At 39.8% G+C, this 21,224-nt stretch overlaps 1 protein-coding gene across 1 annotated transcript; it reads right to left on the bottom strand.

Moving 5' to 3' along the window:
• Window positions 1-310: 310 nt before the first annotated feature.
• Window positions 311-20,136, bottom strand: rgs9a (regulator of G protein signaling 9a). The gene is made up of 17 exons (XM_028024008.1): window positions 19,776-20,136; window positions 17,518-17,614; window positions 15,222-15,272; window positions 13,365-13,471; window positions 10,507-10,558; window positions 9,699-9,757; window positions 9,186-9,262; window positions 8,155-8,236; window positions 7,024-7,086; window positions 5,754-5,783; window positions 5,553-5,614; window positions 5,144-5,257; window positions 4,932-5,047; window positions 4,328-4,415; window positions 3,575-3,713; window positions 3,254-3,336; window positions 311-1,858 (listed from the first exon to the last, which is right to left on the bottom strand). The coding sequence occupies exons 1-17, from the start codon at window positions 19,842-19,844 to the stop codon at window positions 1,702-1,704; spliced, it is 1,446 nt and encodes a 481-aa protein (XP_027879809.1). The 5' UTR covers window positions 19,845-20,136; the 3' UTR covers window positions 311-1,701.
• Window positions 20,137-21,224: the final 1,088 nt, after the last annotated feature.

The following is a 21,224-nucleotide window of genomic DNA, read 5'->3' as shown; positions in this document are numbered from 1 at the left end:
CTGAAGGAATATGAGGAAAGAAAGTACACCCTCTTTCAGTTCAGAATGCTGTTTATTGAAACAGCATTCTAACATTATTTAAATCTAACCTCAAGAGCAGGTTAGAGAAAGCCAAACTGGGAAAGCTGTGAAAACCAAGTACAAAGTTGCAGCAGGTCAGAGTGGAAAGCTGAGTGAAACGACCAGAAACCTGGGAAAAACCTCAGCAGGAGTGAGAACAGAGCGTCTTTGATTCCAGTCACTGTAGAGTTAGAGAGCAAAACCCCAAACAGTCTGTAAGACGTTCCTATTAAACACTTTCAGACAGCTCTCCTACTTCTGCAGTTTATTACATTTACAGCATTCTCCAGGTTGATATACTGTACAAGCTTGTAGTTAACAGGACAGACATTTTACATGTAAATCCACTAACATGCTATACATGCTATGCATATTAGCTACACGGTCCAGTGATGGTCCTGTGTTTACAGAATAAATGTTATGAACATATTGCAGCAACAATATGTTATTAGAGTTGGTCATTTCTGTAATTTACTGAAAGTCATGAACCGATTCCATCACTTCATGTCAAAATCACTGAATAACAATAAGAACTCATCTACAGCATGAAACAGTGAGCAGTGTTTTATATCTATGACTTGAAATGTATGTTTCTGCTTCTACAGCGATTATTTCATCCCCACAAACTTTCCCCCATTATCAGCTGAAACTTTAACGTGGATTTTTTTTTTTAGATTTTAGAGACCAAAGCTTGACTGGTTACATTTCCTTAAGCTGTTCTGTTTGTGACCTCAGAGGTTTTTTTTAGAGAATAACCAGCGTCATGGAGACTACATGTTCAACATCACAAACTGCTGTAAAGTCAGTGTTTTGATGCTAATACGCTTCCTTACATGGATCACTTTATTTGGCTTTTCAAACTGCATTTGACTGTATTGTCTTACATAGGATGAAGGTCATAGAATCCATTTTGAATGGATGTAGTTGAATTTTAAGTCTCTATACTTGGATTAATTTCATTAGTCTGGGGAAGAAAGTGTCTCCTTGTCTTGTAAATGTTAAAGGTAGGCGGATGATTACCAGCGTGGTAAAATTTATACTTTAGTTCCAGATTTCCTCTTAAGATTTTATGAAATTTGAAATGAAATTTATTCATGCGGAATTTTTCTATTATAGGTTGTAATATAGAGGTTGGAAAGCTGATGTTCACAGATGTTCTTTTTCCAATCAGACTCGGTTTGAGTCATTTTGAAAGGACGAAAGTCAGTCAGTCTGTCGATGTTCAAAACCAGAAAATACATTACCCAGAAGCCCTGCACAGTTCTGACTCATGGCACACTTTTCAGATTTTCTACTAGTAAAATACTGGAACTCCTTTCTCGTTTCTCTCTCCCACAGAATAAGAGATAGTCAGAGTCATGTCTCATTCTGTGACATAAAACACAATCAGGCTTATGGCTGTAGTGATGCACAACATATTGTTTCTTTTAGTCCTTACTGTATGCTGCGTGAAGAAGCTGGAGTAGAAATGATAAAGTTCTGACAATATTCCTCAAAGCTCAGACCTGTACTCTGTACGTTTAGAATCAACACAATGTGTAGATGTGTAACATTTACTAAGTCATACTTTATAATCCAAGAGAGTCCCTTTTATATAAAATTAAATTTGCATTCACAAGATCAGACATGCGTCTACCGTTTCTACTTCTTTCTGTCTATTTTGCTCATCACCGCCTTGACGTCGACTGGAGCGGAAGCGGCAGCGGCCTTGGCCTTCTCCTCCTCCTCTTGCTGCCACAGGATGATGGGATGGATGCCGGCGCTCCGGTTCCGAGCGTTCTCCTCCAGCTGTGCCGGACTGCGGCGGGAATGCAAACACACGTGAGACGGTGGGGGGTCTGCAAACGTTTCTTGCCACCCATATCAGTCCAGCTAAACAAAGCCGCAGAAATGATCTGATCTTTTGAAAACCTTTTTTTGATATTCTTGAGAAACATCTACTAGAGCAATCAGTTGGAATTTTTTACAGAACAAATATTTTCTTTTTATTTTTTGGTTTTAAAAAAAGAATTTCCAGGAAAATAACTGAAAAATAGTTAAGACCTGCCATTGTTATAACCATTTGTAAATCCAGAGCAGTTCCCTCATCATTTGGAGTCAGAGTTTCTAAGAGTCAGATGTGGCTATAGAACCGCAGGTTACAGAACCCTGGACTGAAAGACTAAAGGTTAGTGGAGACTCAGGTAATAGATTGTTTTAAGGAGTCTTGATAACAGTTCTCCAAAAAACTGGAAGGTCTCTCTTTTAGAACTTGGTCATTTTTTAAACAGTGTTTTTATATTGCATCATCACACCTGTCAACGTCTATCTAGATATATAGGTTTGTGCTAACCTAGATTAACTAGGTTAGCACAAACCTGGCTGTCGATGCTCAAAACCAGAAAATACATTACCCAGAAGCCCTGCACAGTTCTGACTCATGGCACACTTTTCAGATTTTCTACCAGTAAAAAACTGAAACTCATGTCTCGTTTCTCTCCCCCACAGAATAAGAGATAGTCATAGTCATGTCTCATTCTGTCACATAAAACACAATAGTTAATCTGTAGTCAGAAGACGCAATAAGTGTTGACAGCACTGAATAGATATATAACACAAATTTTGGGGATTTTGTCAGTCAGTCCGTCCTGATAAGCAGCAATGATCCCTCAGTTATACAGAAACGACCACATGATTTCCAAACAGCTATTGGCTGAACTTAACCGTAATTATGTGTCAAGAACTGGACTTGTGTTCAAACCTGTTTAAACTATAACTACGCTAGAGTCATGATTTCTTGTTTTAAAGTTAACCCAAATGCAGCAAGGTAGAGACTGTGAGTAGTTTTGAAGTTTTAATAACAGGAAATAGCCGAAGGAACCAACAAGGAGTGACTGAGAAAGTGTTGTAGAAATACTACGAAGGCTGATTACTGAACAAGAAACAAAAGACTGACTGGCTAAATGATTACAGGTGTGAGGGGAGAGAAAGAGCACATGTGGGGCTAGGAAAGGAGCATAATTAGGACATAATAACTAGACACAAGAAATAAACATAACCTGAATCACTAAGAAGGACTGAACTAAGGTCCGAAACAAGGCTGAGCTAATCAAAGAAAGAGACTAACGAACACAATAAACAAACCCAAAACAACTCAAACAGCCCAGAATCCTGACAGTTGGGTTGCAGTTGACCTTACTGAAATCATACACACCTGAAGTTATGGGCCTCAGGGCTCAGCGCCTTCTTCTGGATCTCCTTGTACGTTGGCGACTTGAGGTAACGGAAGAATGTGTCCTGTACAAAAAATAAATAAATAAATAAAAAACAGGAAATTGTTATTTCAAGCACAACCTGAACGTCAATGCCCCTGATTTAAAGTTCTGATTTAACACAGTGGATGCCGTCCCTCCACTGTATTTTCCATTTATGCAATTTTAATATCATTATCATAACGTCATTGTATTGGTCTGACTGGAATCGCCCCGATGAAGAATATCCGTCAACATCAGTAAAAGATCTTAGAAGGCCTGACCTTTTTCATGAGCATGAAGACGTGTGTCTGAGCCGCCTCCAGGACGTAGCGGTGAGGATGCTCCAGGCCCTTCACCGTCAGGCCCATCGTCCTGCCATCAATGTTGATCCAACGGGGGGCGCCCGGTGCCAGGAAGGTCCTGTTAGCATGAACACATGATTCATGATGACACCAGCTCAGATTCCTCACACCTATATAAGCAAATAAATGCACAGTTATAACGCACGTGAAAAGGCAGTACTATGTGTTTCCCAGACACATAGTGCCATTTAAAGAACAATCAAATAGCTACGTTACCTTCAGTTCTGCAAAAATGCTGTATATATCAAATATGACTTAAAAGAAATTTGTCTTAAACTGGACTCCGTCTCTTTAAGATACCAATACTGTTTCACTTCTTCAGCTCATCATCACAGCAGTGCTCCTCGTTATGCCGTTTATCATGCAATGCAACATCCTTGGGAATGTTGCATTGAGAAGCAGCTTGTGCAATGAGTTCAGTGTTTGCTAATTTCTGCTGGCTAGTCTAAAGGAACTGAGTGGGGAAGGCTGCTCTGTGAGGTGGAAGCTTGGAAGCAGCAGCTCTGAGGAGGAGCTGCGTGGATTTATATGAGCAAGCATTGAGATTCCTCTGAATGGTTGTCATGGAGATTCAAGGATTTCTCAAGCATGCATAAATAATCCAAGACAAGAGAAAAAAAAAAGTGAATGAAATCAACTATGTGGACATAAATGGTCCGTTTTCAGGCTTACTTGAAGATGGTCTCGGCCTTGGCTGACATGGAGGAGGCCGTGCCCCACTTCAGTTCCTCAGCTGCTTCCCAGAAGGCCAGGTTCTCCCCTGGAGTACAGAACAAACAAACTTCTGATCAGATAAAGAATTTTATTAAACATCACATTAAAGTGAACATTCGCCTTAATAACACACAAGAGTCAGATCAATGTAACACACTTCCATCTCACACAGAATACAAAAACGTGCCGCTAAGCACTCTGGGAAACAATCCCACTCCTGTCTTTTTATTCTTTCGTGGGGTTTTTTTAAGCGCTAACCTAAAACCTCAAGTTTATTCAGGTTTTACAAAATTAATAAAAAGTCAACACAACTTACCACTGCAGGTTTATCTTTCATAAACTCACATTTAGGTTCAAAACCTAAAACTCGCTAAATTATTTTGACTTAAAGAATAGAAGATTCAAGACACAACCAAATACAGCTCAAATGTTTTACAGTGCACTAAGTGTTCTTTCAGCAAATGGCTTTTAGTAAAGGATTAATCGATGACTAAATCAGTTGAGGATTATTTCAATAATCAATTCGTCATGATTAATTTGATTAATCGCTGCAGCATCGTACCGCTGAACTCCTTCTTCAGGAAGACCTTGAAATCGTCTCGGCCTCTCAGGTCCGTCAGGAGCTCAAACAAGCTGAAGGACCAGCGCTCCACTCGCATTTTAGTGGGAACGTCCACTCTGGGAGCAAACAGTCAGCCTTGTGATTACAGCAAGCATCCTGTGGACTGTTTACCAGTCCTGATGGTTTCTGTTTTCTCTCCTAGTCGTGTTCACCTTCTCATGTTAAGAGTCCAGTACGCGTCGTGGTCCGTTTCCCACGGGTTGCTGGGTAGACAAGGAGCCAGGAAAGCATCGTGGTTTTTGTAGGAGGTGATGTATTTGACCAGCCTGCAGGAAAGCCAGCACAGTTCGGCCTTCACTACCAACAGCAACTCAACCTATTGCACACTGTTGCAAAAATTCAGAAACACCTGCAAATATCTGGTGTTATAAATCAAAGGGAACAAAAAAAAAACAATAATCGGTGCTAAAAATAGCAATTATTTTAGTAATTGATCATTCTGACAATTAATTGATTAATTTCTCAATTATTCTGATGATTAATCAGTTAATTGGATGATTTTATGGAATACGCTCTTTAAATCTGTCACGTTTCTAATAAAACAGAACCAGAAGAACTTACGCTCCGAGTGAAACGCTAGATTTGACCTTGGATCTCATGATGGCTTGCTGGTAGAAAATGTTCTAAAAAATATGAACACAAAATGTTATTTATTACATTGGAGAAAAAACAAATCTCCGTGATTCCAGTGATTTTCTATGCCATATTGCTAATTAAACTAATGAGCCTAGTAATTAAAATATGTTAAATGCTTTAACTTACGACCCGTCTGTATTGGTCAAAGGTGATTTTCTGGAAGGAAGGAAAGAAGATAAAGATCATTATGGAACATTTTTAAAATAGAATGCAAAAGTATTAAAATCCCCTCAGATTTTCATGTCTGTCATGTTGCGACATCTTACTTCAGTGTACTTTATCAGAATTACTGTGACAAACCCACACAAAATACTGCAGAGTTACAACACAAATAAAAATGAAACATGGTTTTGAAAATATTTTAGATACAAAAATCTGAAACTTGTAGAAAAGGTTGTCTCTATCCCCCTTTAGTCTGGTAATCCTAAATAAACTACAGAATGAACAGAAACAGAATAGATCAAATATCTATTTGTGGGTTTATGACAGGAACCAGAAACCCACAGCAGGATCAGACCTGCGGCTGGAGCTGAAGCTAAACCTGGTTCTACAAAGTATCAACTCACGAAGGTCAAATACACATTACACTTTTCAGATTTTTATTTGTAATAAAAACATGCACCTTTCATAGTTATTCTCCACTTTATGTGGGTCTGGCATGTAATAACCCAATAAAATACGTTAAAGTTTTTGGATAATATGGAGGAATACATGACACCAACCTGGCTTCATTTACATTAAAGCACAAACAGACTAAACACAACACATAATGCTCAGAGCAGCAGTACTGGATGATGATATCTACACTGTGGAACTACACTACTGTCTTTCTAATTCTAACTAATACTTGGTCATAAAGTTGTTGATAACTTTTTACAACTTTAACGTCTTCAGGAGTTAAATGGAGCACAGCACCACATCATATGCACACAGTGACGTCCCAAAGTCTAAGATTAAAATTGGTTTCAAATACAACATAACATTTGTCACAAGTCCGAAATTTTCATTTCCTTTCATTTTCAACATTAGTTTTCAATGTTTTTGCCACTGATCTTAATCTTATCAGAGATGATCTTAAATTGTGCTGAGATGTTGACTGGAACAGAACAGTTCTGGATGCACTTTGAGACCTTTGGACCACACAGTGTGAACACAGTCAAACTTTACGCCTTCATCTCTTCGTATTAAGATGATCTGTTCGAAAGAAGAACAAACAAATCAGAAAGAAGAAGAGATTAGTCAAAATGTTTCATTTCAGTCAGTTTTGTATGTGGTATTTCTGCTTCACAAAGACACAGGTTGGGGTGTGTTTGTGTGTGTGTGCGCGTGTGTCTGTGGCATGGGTGTGTGTGTGTGTGTGTGTGTGTGTGTGTGTGTGTGTGTACTGACCTGTTACCTCTTCTACATTGGGATTAATAAGTCGTTCTGGGCCAACGTCCAAAGCACTGTGAGTCCGGCGCTGGACAAGCAAAACACACAGAGAATATAATTATTTAGTCTAGGGTTATATTGACCAATCAGCCATAACATTCTTACCTCTGACAGGTGACATAAAAGTCACCAAGCAGTGGGTGATCTGCACTTTAGAAGTGTAAAAGCTGAAGTGGTGAGTGCTCTGTGTGAGGCTGTATGCAGTCCAGCCTGGATCTTCATGCCGATTAATGATAACCACTAATGGCTTCCAACCACCAGCTTGTAAAGTGGACTCAGGGTGCATTATGGGAGGAAGTCCCTCCATCAGACCAAGCAGTGTTCTTAATCTAATGGAGTTTTAGCCTGGAGATGTTACAGTGGTAACATCTCCAGGCTCCAGCTGTAGGGAAGTGTCTGCTGACGACACTGAAGTGGATATTTGCTTCAGCACTTAGTTGAAGGGATTTTCTGCGGGTGGAATCCATTTAGCAAACTAGTTCAAAATCTTGCATTTTAAGTCAAAACTCAACTGGACTGTTCTGCACTGAGGAGAAACTCTTTCCAACACATTTTTAGATTAAAAAAAAAAAACCTTTATTATCTTTGTAAAGAGACAAAAGTATGAAAATGTACAATAGTTTTTGATTTCTAGACTGCACTGTGTGGATTGATGGTGTGGTATGTGCTGTATGGTAGTACAGTATGTATGGTAAGGTGATTAATACAAGTTAATTAAAAATCTAACTTACTTTAGATATCCTTTATGATCTGATCAACATGTCATTGTGAGTGTTTGTTCTATTATTCTGTTGTAAATACTTATTTATTTCAGTTAAATTTTACACTACTGAAAACACATTTATGAGGATTTTTTTGGATACAGCTTTGTATCCATCTACCAGTTTAGATCAATCAATATTAGGAAATGGACTGGTCCTTGAAGTTTCTCAGAAGCTATTATTAAACCGTTCTGTGTTGCTGAATGGCCTGTGTCATCAATAGGTCGGGTTATGTTTGGCACACAGGGCACTGTTACACATAAACCCTCACTGAGTGGCTGTAAAGTAATGACTGATGTTTTTCCAAACATATAGAGAAAATGAGACAAACTGACCGGAGGCCTGTTCACAATCCAAAAGGCTCTCTCCTGGCAGTCAAAGACCACTCGGTCTGCCTTGTTCCTGTCTCTACCAGCCCTGGAAAACACAGAAGCAAAGGAAACATGGAAGAGCACCAAAGAAACGAAACACAAAAAACAGCAAACAAGGAGGCGCATACATGTCTATTCATGTTGAACTTAATAATAGATGTTCTTTAAAACTTGGAAACGATGAAGATGCTCACATTCTGAAGACAGATGTTTACCATGCTTGTTCTTCATAGATATGTTCACACCACAGGTTTCAGAAATGTTGGGACTATTTTTAAAGCATTAGTATGTAATTTTTATAAGCAGTGCTTTTTTTTCTTTCTTTTTTTTTTTTTACAAATTTGTTAAAACTGTCACTTTGTGGTGGCAATATAAGATGAGACAGATAATCTGTGATCTACAGCCATCTGCAAAATGTACCAGTTATGGTCAAAATCAGCCAATTAGAGCCAACCTAAAGCCATACATAATTGTAAAGAGGAATAAAAAAAACTTTGTTAGTGTATGATATGAAATCCTCCCGGATTAGTTCTGCAAGGCATTGATGAGTGATGCTGTATGCTGAAATATGGAAATGTACCTAAGCATCGCCTGTCTTTAAAGAGACAGTGACAAAATAAGTGCCTTTTCACTGAGTTTCTCTCAAAACATTCTGTTTACCAAAGATGCTCTTTGGTAAACAGAATGTTTTGAGAGAAACAAGCAGATATTCCACCTTAATTATCATAAAGCATTCTTAGACTAATTCTGTATAGTTTTTCTCATTCTCATTCTCATTCATTCCACCTTTTGAAATGGTTAGTTCAGTGATTTACCATATTCTTAAAGGTAGCTCAGTGCTCTATAGAGCAGTTTGTGTTCTGGGGAGCTCCAAAAACATGTCAGCTCCAGAATACACAGGTCTGAAGGCCATGGCCATTAGAACTGGGTGGTGTGTCTGTGTCTGTGTGACTGTTTTCTAAAGGCATGTATGAAGGTATATCCAGGTCACTTACTTGTACTGCTCAGTGGCTTGCATTACAATAAAGTCCCACTTGTGGTTCAGCCACTCATGCAGGTGGTTGTAATCTACCTGTTTAAAACACAAACAGGGTGACAGTATGGACCAGGTGAGTCTCTTGATGCATCTATTATAGAGAAAAAAAACACACTTTCTGTAAATGAAACAGATTTAACCTCCTGAAAACACATCTATCATAACTGTTGTAATCTACTCAGTTTGAGACACGGAATCATTAGGAAAGAGATTAGGTTTGGGGGAAGCGGTGGTATTTTCCATTTAACTGAAAAATTCCTTTACCTCACCACAACCAGTTCTAAATGTGAGTATTTTCTGCCAGCTAAACGTAAGGTCACGCTTAGGACAGCTCAATTTAATGACGGAAACAAGCCCCAAGATGCTAATGGCTAACAGACACTTTACTTATCACTAGCATGGCCCCTGTATCATGGCCCTTCTAGATGTGTTTGTTATGATAATCCTAGTGTGACCCACACAGCACAGGTACCTGCTCATAGGCTTCCAGCATGCCTTTCTTACGGATGTTCCTCTTTGCCAGGTAAATGGCTGGAAAAAAGTGAAAACATAAGGCTGTGTTATGTTTTCAACATGTAAAGAACTTTGAACTGCCATGTTGTTTAACTGTGCTATACTAACTACTTAACTGAACTTAACTTTAATTGGCAAACAAAACTTTCAACTTAAAAAACAAGGACATCATGACATGGAAAGCAGAGGAACAGTATGTTCAAGGAGCTTAACCACCGGGGAGGTCAAGCAACCTGTAGTCAAGGATACGGGAACCAGGGAAACTGAGGAGGAAAAGCGAATAATTAACACAATGGACACAGACGAAGCTCAACTTACTCACAAATGGATCTACAAATGAAAAAGCAAAAAAGCCTGACGCTGACATAGGAGAATAAACCAACAAAGGAGGAGAAGAACAGATCAACTAAACATAAAGCAATGAACTGATATGGCGAGAAGCCAGCAGCAATGATGAACACAGAGAAATCAACCAGATATGGCAAGACCTAAATGGCAATAATGATTCCAGAAATCTCAGGAAACAAATTTAAAAATAACAAATAAAAAACCTCAAACATCACTTAATAACAAAAGACTGAAGACTGTTGTTTACTGCAGGGAAATTAAAACCAGCTGATAACCTATAAACACAGCCTCGCTTTAAAAATTCTGAACTACCCTTAACTAATGCTAACTGTTTAGTTTATACAGGTTCATCAGGGACACACAACATCAATCATCACTATTCTGGGTAGCAACACTTCTCATTAAAACACTTCACCTACCATAATCAGAGTCCTCTGGAACCCACTGCTGTGTTGGCCAGAAGTAAGGGGTCTGGAAAGGTTAACATTGGTATTAACAGCTTTGAATATACAATAAAGCGACTAGCCACCTCCTACCAAAGTGCCTGGCTCTGATGTTGTGGTAGTGCTCTGGTTTCCTCTAAGTAAATAAAAGCCATTTAAAAAATTTATTTTAGAATTTCTTAGCAGAAAAACAAGTCTTAATTATCTGAATCTTTCTGCTAATAAAGAAAAATAGAATAATTCAAAAATAAATAAATACAGAATGTGACACTTTAATTGTTCCTTTGCAATGTGTCATGTCTGACTTTGCTGTCATCTGACACATTCCTGTTCAATTAATTTATGAACACACATGAACGATCAGAATGTATTGGATCAAAGTTCAACATTTTGAAGGAGGTTGAAGCTAAGGGCTAGTGTGAGGGTTATGAGGTGTGTGTGTGTGTGGGAGGGGAGGGGGGGGAGGCGGGTGCGCGTGCGTGTGTGTATGTCTTCCATTCTGGATCCTCCAGGTATCCACTAGAGGGCGCAGTGGAACCAGCAGCAACCTAGACCTGGAGGTGGCAGTACTCCGGTACTGGCTGCCAGTCCACTGAGTGTGAGTGCTGAACCTTATGGACACCATGGAGTTGCCTTCAAACTTCCTCCTTCAGGAGTTACTGGATCCACAGAACCAAATAGCGCCACCACAGGCGAGGATGGGAACAGGTTTTTCAAAGGGCTTAGTTCATTTGACACAATATAGTGTGAAAGTGACCCGCAGCAGCTGAAGATGTAACAAATGGCGCAATTTTGATCCTCAGTCTAGCCAAGTCTACTGAACTATCAGGAGTGAAAATATCCTCAAAGTCCTACTCCTAAGTAAATAATCGCAGCCCTCCAGGACCACTTAGAGTCCATATGAGAGCAAATATAATAACTACTGTGACATGTAGGCCTGTCACGATAGCAAATTTTGCTGAGCGATTAATTGTCTCAAAAAATTATTGCGATAAACGATAATATTGTTTGAAGACCTTTTTACACTGATTTAATGGAAATGACATAATAATGCATGTGATTTCCTGCCAAAGATAGATACGCTTTATTTTCAAAAGAATATTTAACACTGGAGATGATAAACAAAATAAACAAAACAACCAAAAACAAAAACAAAATGGATTCTCAGTCTCCATTAACAATAAATGTACTTGAATAAAAACTAAACAACATAAAGTAAAAGTGGAAATAAATACTGCATTCAACCAAAAGAGGGCAGATTATGAAGTCTGTATATTATGTTTCCCTTCAGTAATAATTAGATTTAAATAGAGAAGATGGGCACATCGACTACCTGATGCAATAGTTCACACTATATGATTTTTTGCTCCTATTTTTCCCTTTACAACAATCTTAAAACGTTGGTCTTTCTAAGGTTGTGTGGTGTGTTACGGTAGATCGTCGGTGCCGCTCCGATCTAAATCAGGGTTTTTCCCCGACTGGGAGCTTTAACTACACCTGTTGAATGTGACAGGTAGCCAATCAGAAAGCAAGGATTCTCCTCGGAGTTTTCTGAGGGGAAATTACGGAGGGGAATCCCAAACAGCTGACACGGCGCAACCCGAAGTCCAGCCGATGTGGAAACAACATTAATGTTTATTCAACATGCAAAGAATATAGAAATGACAAGAGGAGGAGTTGGAGCGAAATTGCTACTGCAGTTGATAAACCCGGTAACTTTTCAGCTGTTCTTCGTTAACGTGACATAAATACTATAGGTTCTAATGATTTTCATTCAGTCAGGACTTTACGCTGACACTAGCCACATGCATTGCAGGTAGATTGTAGTAAAGTATTGATTAATACCTGGTTTTAAAATTAGTTCACTGGACTTGTAGCGGGCTGCACAGTGGCGCAGTTGGTAGCACTGTTGCCTTGCAGCAAGAAGGTCCTGGGTTCGATTCCCGGCCGGGGTCTTTCTGCATGGAGTTTGCATGTTCTCCCTGTGCATGCGTGGGTTCTCTCCGGGTACTCCGGCTTCCTCCCACAGTCCAAAAACATGACTGTCAGGTCAATTGGTTTCTCTAAATTCTCCCTAGGTGTGAGTGTGTGTGTGCATGGTTGTTTGTCCTGTATGTCTCTGTGTTGCCCTGCAACAGACTGGCGACCTGTCCAGGGTGTACCCCGCCTCTCGCCCGGAACGTAGCTGGAGATAGACACCAGCAACCCTCCCGACCCCATTAGGGACAAGGGTGAACAGAAAATGGATGGATGGATGGATGGACTTGTAGCCATTATTTTGTTCCCATTGTTGGACACCACACGGCAGGACCGAACCCATCGAACCGTTATACCTAGGATTTCTGTCGGCTAATGTTGGGTCTGTCAGGTTTTGAAAATGGGCCGACAATCGGCTGACAGCTCTAAGATCGTGTAGAGTGCGCTGGGCATTACACTAAGTAAAATGAGGAAGGAGGGTCAGTGGAGAGCACCGGAGTTGAGCCTTTTTTCATTCGGTGTCATCAACAGAAAGAGAAAAAGGCCGGAAGAGACGATAATGCCGATAATTGAAATGACGTCGATAGTTTTAATTTATCGTACGATTAATCGATTTATCGTTTGCGACAGGCCTAGTGACATGCTTAAAACATTTTAAATCTGGCTTGGTCTTGGCCTCTCCTAGACCAGCATTGGCTTTGCCCTCTTTGGATTTTCCACTAAGGGAAACTTCCAAGTGCTTATAACCTTTCAACAAAACATCAATTTAAAAATTTGACCTATCCCTTTAAAACTCATTGAATCCAGTGGAACAGACCTAGTTAGTCATCAGAGATGCAGCAGTGATTTATCTGTACCTGGAAGCGGTAGAGGCTGCTGTCGTTACACATCACCAGCTTCCTGTGGTTCTGCAGCGGGTAGATGTAGCCATAGGCCACCAACATGGTGCCAAAGACCTGCGCTTCTGGAGAGTTCAAAGAGGAAGGCAGAAAGAGAAGCTAATCAGGTAGCAATCTGTTATATGTCATATGAATTGTTTTCTGAGATTCAAGAAACTGTCAAGAAACTATATCTTATTTTTCTGAGGCAAAAAACCCTCTGAAAACCATCAAACTGAATAAATGACAAATAGAACTATTTCCAGATTTATTATGTTTAATGTGAAATAATGCAAGTACGACTTTAGGAGACGTTAATACTTGATTGTGTTCATATTCTTCCCTGAAACCTTTTACTACAAACATCTGTTCATGTGACTCAAACAAAGATTTTCTTTTTAAAGATAGGACAGAGAAAATGGAGACAGACAGACAGCAGGTGCACCATGTCCTTCCTGATTAGATCAAAGCCAGACTGATTCTATCACACTGTTAAACAATCCGGAAATAATATTATATAGCATTCATACTGTAAGTTAATTCAAGTCAAAGGGAGGACCTGTGGAGACAAGAAAAAAGATCAAAATAATTTCTGCAGCTCTACAAAACAGCCTTTGGGAAATTTATAGTGTAACAATACTAATTTCTATTTCTTTTAAAATAATCAAAAATTATTACTAGAACAAAAATTGCATGTTGCCATAATTCCATCTAACATTTATTGTTATTTATTTGTTATTAATAGATCCATGTTCTGTTTGGAGATGATTTCTTCCCTTCTTTTTAATATGGACTTTGTTGTCTCAGTCATAACTTTCCCTCAGTGTGCTCCTCGCTCTTCCTCTGCTGCCCCTTAGTGACAACATCCAGATATTCTAACAGATGTTGGGTCTTCTCTGGGGTTTCCTCTCAGTTGGAAGTACCTAGAAAAGCTCCAAAGGGGGGCATCCAGTAGGCGTCCTGATCAGATCTCTGAACCATCTCAGTTGACTCTTTGTGATACGGAGGAGCAGCAGCTCTGCCCTCTGTCTCCCCTGGATGGAAAGGCTGCTGGTCCAATCTGCAAGGCTGAGTCCAGTCACTCTCTGGAGGAAGCTCATTTTAGCTCCTTGTCTCTAGGATCTTGTTTTTCTTGTCATGATCTCTACCTCATGGCCATTGATGAGGGTTGGTATGAAGACCTACCAGTAAATCAAGAGTTTTGCTGTGTTGCTCAGCTTCGTCTTCACCAACAACCAGAGTTTACTCCAGACAAAGCCCCAATCTGTCCATGTCTGTCCATGTCCATGAACAAGATGCCTACATCTTGTTCATGAGAGGAGATGTAGGCTTGTGCTTGAACAGACATTGACTCTCAACCAAAAGTGAGGTGTCCATCTTTTTTCCGGTGGAGGACCATAACCTCAGTGATACTCTTAGCTTCCCAAACCAGATGTGCACTTTCTGTCCCCGCAGACAGGATCGGGGACAAGGGGTCCTGGTGAAATCTAACATGTTTGAGTTTAAGCCAAGATTGCAGACACAGCTCTTGCTTTGTGGAAGTGGAAACTCATTCTATTAGAGTATTATGCACACTTTGTGTGTGTGTGTTTTTTTAAGCGCATCTTTGAAAAACACTGATAAACCTGGTTATCCTACATGTGTATTTTCATTGTAGACATCATTGCATCATTGATACATTTGTCATGGAACAGAGTTTGAGCAGTTCTGCAAATCTTTTTAACGGTAGCACCAGATACATACTCTTTACTCTAGAATCACACGGACTCTTTTGAAAAAGAAAAAAAAAGTGCCATTGTGAGAAAAGAAACACATTTTGACATTCACAGCAACTACCTTCTGTTGTAGTCTTCATCTTGTTGCTTATCCAAGCAATTATGTTAGCACCTGTTTGGAGAAACAGAAAATCTGAGCACAGTCAATCAATCATGGCCTCCTGTCAGTACCTACCTAACGTTTATGTTTGTGACAAATTGGCTGCTATTTTTTGCTTTCTTTTTTTTTTTTTACAAAGTTTTGTGATAGTGTCATAGAATCAAACGCTTCTTAGTTTTTGATTTCCTTGTACGATGTTAAGGTAAGTACGTTTGTTTCGTAGTTTTCCCTCCTGAATGACGCTCTTGATGCTCTGCAGCTGAGTGTCGTTGAAAACATCAGATTTCTGTAATATGCATGTTGAAAATGATGATACATAAAAATCCATCCAATCTCCCAGCAGACTGTCTCAGACCATCCCAGACATTTTACACCTGGCTGAAGATTTATGTGCCTGCAGGCGTAACTTAATCTTAGACTCGGTTGGAAAGCTACTTTGACTTGTAAAGCACCATTCAAATCTCATCCACTTATCACCTGCTTTATTTAGCCTCAGCAGCTTAGGCACTGAGGTAGCCTGTCGGTGTCTTCACACAATCTGTGATTTTTTGCATTATTCAAAAGAACTTGTAGAATCTGTTAATCGTACGCCCATCATCCAGTCTGCCAGTGGAAATTCATGTTCTCTGCTCTCCGTAATATTCTCTGGTTCCCTGACACCTTTGGCCCTCTTATATTCCGCTAATGTCTGCAATAGATCTATGAACGTTTTTGCCTCTGAAATTGAAAACATTCACCCACAACTGTCTCGTCCTTACAACATAACTGGTTCCAAATATTGCTTAAAACTCTCTGCACCTTCTTCTCCCTCACGTAATATTTCCAGTCTGCCGTCTATCAGTGAAACATCCTTCATCATCCGTACGTCCTCCACCACTGGATCCCTGCCTACAAACACAGGTCAAACTTTGTCTCCCCTCACTCTTGTTTCTCATTGCAGACATATCCATTCTTCCCTCACCTCTTGCTCTGTCTCTGCCCTATTTAAAACAGCAATAATTACACCAATATTTCAGAAACCTGGCTTAGCCACCATTGATTTTTAAGATTTCAGAACAATTTCCAACCTCACATTTCTGTTTGGAGTTTGGAGAGAGATTGGAGAGTTTTAGAATAAACTCTCAGCAGCAGTGTCAAAAAAAATGGTATTAATTTCTATTACTACATGATTGCCATCCAACTCTACCTCTCCCCCAGACATATTGCGTCTTTACCCCAACTTGCTCCCCATCCTGACTGCTTACAAAATATTTACCTCCATGACCTCAGCCCTCCTCATCTCCTTCACATCTACATACCATCTCATATCATTTGTTCCTCTTTTGACACTCTTCTGTCTACACTTTCTCTCACAGTGGAGCAGTCCACACTGCTCCACTGTGGACCTCAGGACTTTCAGGTGCTCTGCTCCCAAACGCTAGAATAATCTGCCACTGGATCTCCAATCCACATCGTTCCTGCACATTTTAAAATCTCTCCGCAAAAGTCTAGAACAATTCTTTAAAAAATAATTTTCTCCTGTTATCCACAAACAGCTGTTAGTAGTTTAGAATATACCATAATTTGATTTATTATTATTTGTTATTTTAGCAATAATTCACCATGAATGTGGTCTACAGACAACCCCCCCCCCCAAAAAAAAACAAGAGAAGAAAAACAAATCATACAAACTAAGTCACGTATCAACAATCCAAACTGGTCAACAATAAAGTCAAGTTAAGGGGGAGAATTCCCCCTTAACAGGAAGAAACTTCCAGCAGAACCAGAACATACATACATACGTACGTACGTACATACGTACATACGTACATACATACATACATACATACATACATACATACATACATACATACATACATACATACATACATACATACATACATACATACATACATAGATGGATGGATGGTGCTACCTTTTTGCACATGCACAGAGCCTGTTCAATAAGCTCATGAACTAAACCAGGGCTTTTTCAAAGTGTGGAGGAGCTAGCCTAGCCTCCACCTTTTCAGAGAGTAAATCTCCAACTGCCCCACCTTTACTACTGGTGCTAGTTCTTTTGTTCTGTTACTATCCTTGATGTTTTGTTCAAATGTTTTGCTGATGCTGTGGGGCTTACCTGCATTCGCCATGTGTCATTTACTGTGCAACAAACATGTTAAGTAAAAATAGAATTCACATAATTACTTCCACGACTTTGTGGCAGTTATTTATTTAAGTCTGAAATAAAACAGTTAGTTGTGTGTGTCAGCCTCACCAGCGATGGCGTGAGGAATGGTGGTGACGTTGAGCTTCTGCTCTGAACCTTTTACTCCGTTTTTTGGGTCCTGCATCTCCACCACAGTGGCGTCTAGCTGGAAGAAAGAAACATTCACACGTGTGAATGGACAAAAAAAATATATTTTCAGCCAACACACTTCGAAGTTCTTCCAGGTAAATATTAAGGAAGGACTTAGGGATGATGAACTCCATTGTTTATGTCTACTTAAACTAGTGACAGCACCAATCGGCTGCCACATTTATATAGCAACAGTTTGATTTATCAGTACTTCATATTTTCATAATTTCCCCACTTTGAGACAATAAAGGATATTTCTAGTCTATTCTGCCATTCTACTCACATAAACAATTCCTACTACCCTTCCCTTCCTTCCAACTGGGATGGATGGGAATTGAGATTGAGATTCCCATCCATCCCAGTTTGGGAATCCCAGTTTCCGACTGGGGCGACTGTGGCTCTTTGGTAGAGTAGTCATCTTGCGGTTGGAAGGTTATAGGTTCGATTCCAGCTTGCCTACTGATCTGGATGTGACTCTAGTGTAAAAGCGCTTTGAGTGGTCAAAATGACTGGAAAAGTGCTATATAAATTCAGTCCATTTCCAAACTTCCCATAAGGACTATGGTTATTCCAAAAATTATTTTGATAAATATGAAAAATAATTGTTTCTGGGTAGCATAGCTACTCCATGATTAGAAGATCAAACTAATCATGTTTTGTTTGTTTAAAACAATTCAGATCCAGACTTAAACTGAAACTCTTTGACAAAGACACTGATGGTCTCAGACGCTCTCCATCCAATCTGACGGCTTGAGATGTTTTGCAAAGAAGTAAAACATCTCAAGATATTTTAGTCTTTGAATGTTTAAAGCTGACATCTCCTAAAAGACTTGGAATTATTATTGCAATGGAAGGTGGTTTGAAAAGTATCAACTCAGGGGGTCTGACGGACACCACACATGCTTTTCTACACTGTAAAAAGTATTTATCATTTTCCTCACACTTCCAACTAATGCACCATGTGTTGGTCTGTCACATGCAACGCCAATAAAACGCAGGTCTGTGGTTCTAACTTTAGAAAATGGCAAATATATTTTCATTCCCTCCTGTCAATGTGTTTCTGAATGCTTGAAGGTATAAGCACAAGTTGACAAAGAACTCTCCTGAATCCTTCTTAGAGTTTTCCAGACAATAGTGGATCACACAAAAACATGCACAAATTACTAACGTTTGTTTTTTTTTGCACTGTAACCATTAAAAAATCTTCCCTTCAGTTCAACCTTATCAGTGGAGACACATTGTTGATGTTACCATTATAAAATAGTTTACAATTAAGTATTGGCAAAGATCAATGTAATTTTCACAGTGTTGTTGTTAGCAGTTGCTGAAAGTAACTAAAAAAGTTACTTTTAATGTAACTTAGTTACTTTCCAAATCAAGTAATCAGTAATCTAACTGAGTTACTTTTTCAAGGAGTAATCAGTAATCTGATTAAAGTTACTTTTTCAAAGTAACTATGCCATCACTGGTGTCAGGTTATAGGGACTGTAGTGGGTCAAGAGGTCGGAGTTCAACCTGTAACCAGTGGGTTGCCAGTTCGAAGCCCTGCTCAGGCTACAACTGGAGCTCTAGCCTGAAGCAGCTGATCTATCAAGATGTTTACGGCTCCACATGATGGTAGTCAGCTGATTGTATGGCAGCCTCGGTTCTGTCAGTCTGCCTCAAAGCATCTGTAGCTACAATAACTCACCACCAACAGTGTGTGAATGCATGTGTTATGAATGGGTGAATGACTGAATGACCTGATGTATGTAAAGTGCTCTAGGGTCCTCTCTGCCATGCTAGTACACAACATTTACCATTTATTCTGCAGAATAATTTCTTTAGCAGTGACCTCTGACTGCCGAGCAACAAAGCTAATTGGCTTTAAAGTGGGATTAGAGGTTATCTTTAGTAAGCCTCAGCTTATCTGGCCTACCTACAGCAACCATGAATACATATGTATACAAAAACATCAAAAACAATCTGACTGCATGGTGGGAATGGTTTCCTGCAGATAAACTGTATATTTTAGAATGTCATAAAGCAGCAGAAGGTGCAATCTGGATGCTTGTGGTTTAAGTAAATTATTTTTGTAGTAAACATATATTTTATAGCCAGTGTTTACTGTTTTAAACCCATTGCCACAATTAGTAGCAATGCAAAAATTGAGTAAAAATGATAATGCTCTCACCAACCTTCTTGAGGCAGTGCGTACGAGGCCGGAAACGTTGCCCCCGGTTGGGACGAGCTGTTCTGATCGTCATGCTTGCAGCTTGATCAGGACCAAATCAGAGCAGGTTAAATGAAATGTAGGTGTGAAGTGTCCAAGGTGTAATATCTGTAGCCGAAGAGAGCGAGAAGTGTGTGTATACAGCAGGTCTGAACACACTCCTCCATAGTGAGGATTATAGGAAAGGAGGAGAAAGTTTGTCCACCAATCAGCAGTCAGAATTCCCCCAGTGATTCCAGTGAAAAGCCAGACGGTGGAGCTAAGATGCCTGGTGGCTGGATCAACTGAAGGTTTAAAGGGCCATATACTTGACCGTCAAGGAAGAGAACACGCCTGCTTTACAAGGTGTGAAACTATTGTTCTAATACTTTATTTCATAATAAACAAGATACAACCTCCCATTCTTTGTAAATAAGCTCAGTCAGATTGGATGGAGAGACCTTCCACAGATTCTCCGTTGGCTTGAGGACTGGATTTTGATTGGACCATTCTGAGACATGAAAGGTGCGTTTCAACTGCAGTAAACTTTTCAGAGGAACCAGGACAGTTTCTACAATAGTTTGTCCCTGAGTTTCCACTGCAGGAACCAGGACTACATCAGGCCTGCTGTTGAGGTAGAACATTTTAAATGGACCAATCTTCCATCAAACTTAATCAGACATCAAACTTCCTGTTGGATGTCTTCCAATTATGCATCAGTATTTCCACATAACATTGTTTTCTCATGATGGCATGTATTTTATGAAGTGCAGTTCCTCCTGCAGCAAAAACAGCCCCATCATGTGATGCTGCCTTCTCCCATACTTCAGAGTTGGGATGATGTTCCCATGCTTACAACTGTAAATGTAAATGTAACGATGGTCATCATCGCCAAGCAGTTCCACTTCAGTTTCATCAGACCAGAGGACAAGTCTCCAAAATAAAATTCTTTGTCCCTGTGGACATCTGCAAACTGCTGTGTGTGTACGTCCCCCCCTCCTTTCTTCTGGACTAATGGCTTCCTCCTCACTAAGTGGCCTTTCAACCCATGTTGGTACAGCACATGTTTCACTGTGGATGATGACATTGTCTCATCAGCTTCAGCCAGCAGCTTCACAAGGTGTTTGGCTTTTGTTCTGGGGTTGATTTGAACATTTTGGACCAAAACACATTCATCTCTGGGACACAGAACCCTTCCTGACCGGTATGATGATTGGTTGGACATTCCAATCATGTCTATACAGCTTCCTCTCAGCTGTAGAGAAGCTGCTGCTCCGCCATATTGTACCACAGAAGATGGCCGACGCGACAAAGACTTTCTCCAGGAGAGCCACCTGCACTCCAAAAGACATCAGTAGAATTACTGAGTTATCATCACTCTCTCTGCTTACTTATTTCATTCATAAATCAAAAATGTTCAGCCTGCTGATTCAAA

This window comes from Xiphophorus couchianus, chromosome 7 (genome assembly GCF_001444195.1).
Source record: "Xiphophorus couchianus chromosome 7, X_couchianus-1.0, whole genome shotgun sequence".
NCBI lineage: Eukaryota > Metazoa > Chordata > Actinopteri > Cyprinodontiformes > Poeciliidae > Xiphophorus > Xiphophorus couchianus.
Note: the sequence above shows the minus strand (reverse complement) of the source record. Positions and strands in the feature narration are given on the sequence as shown.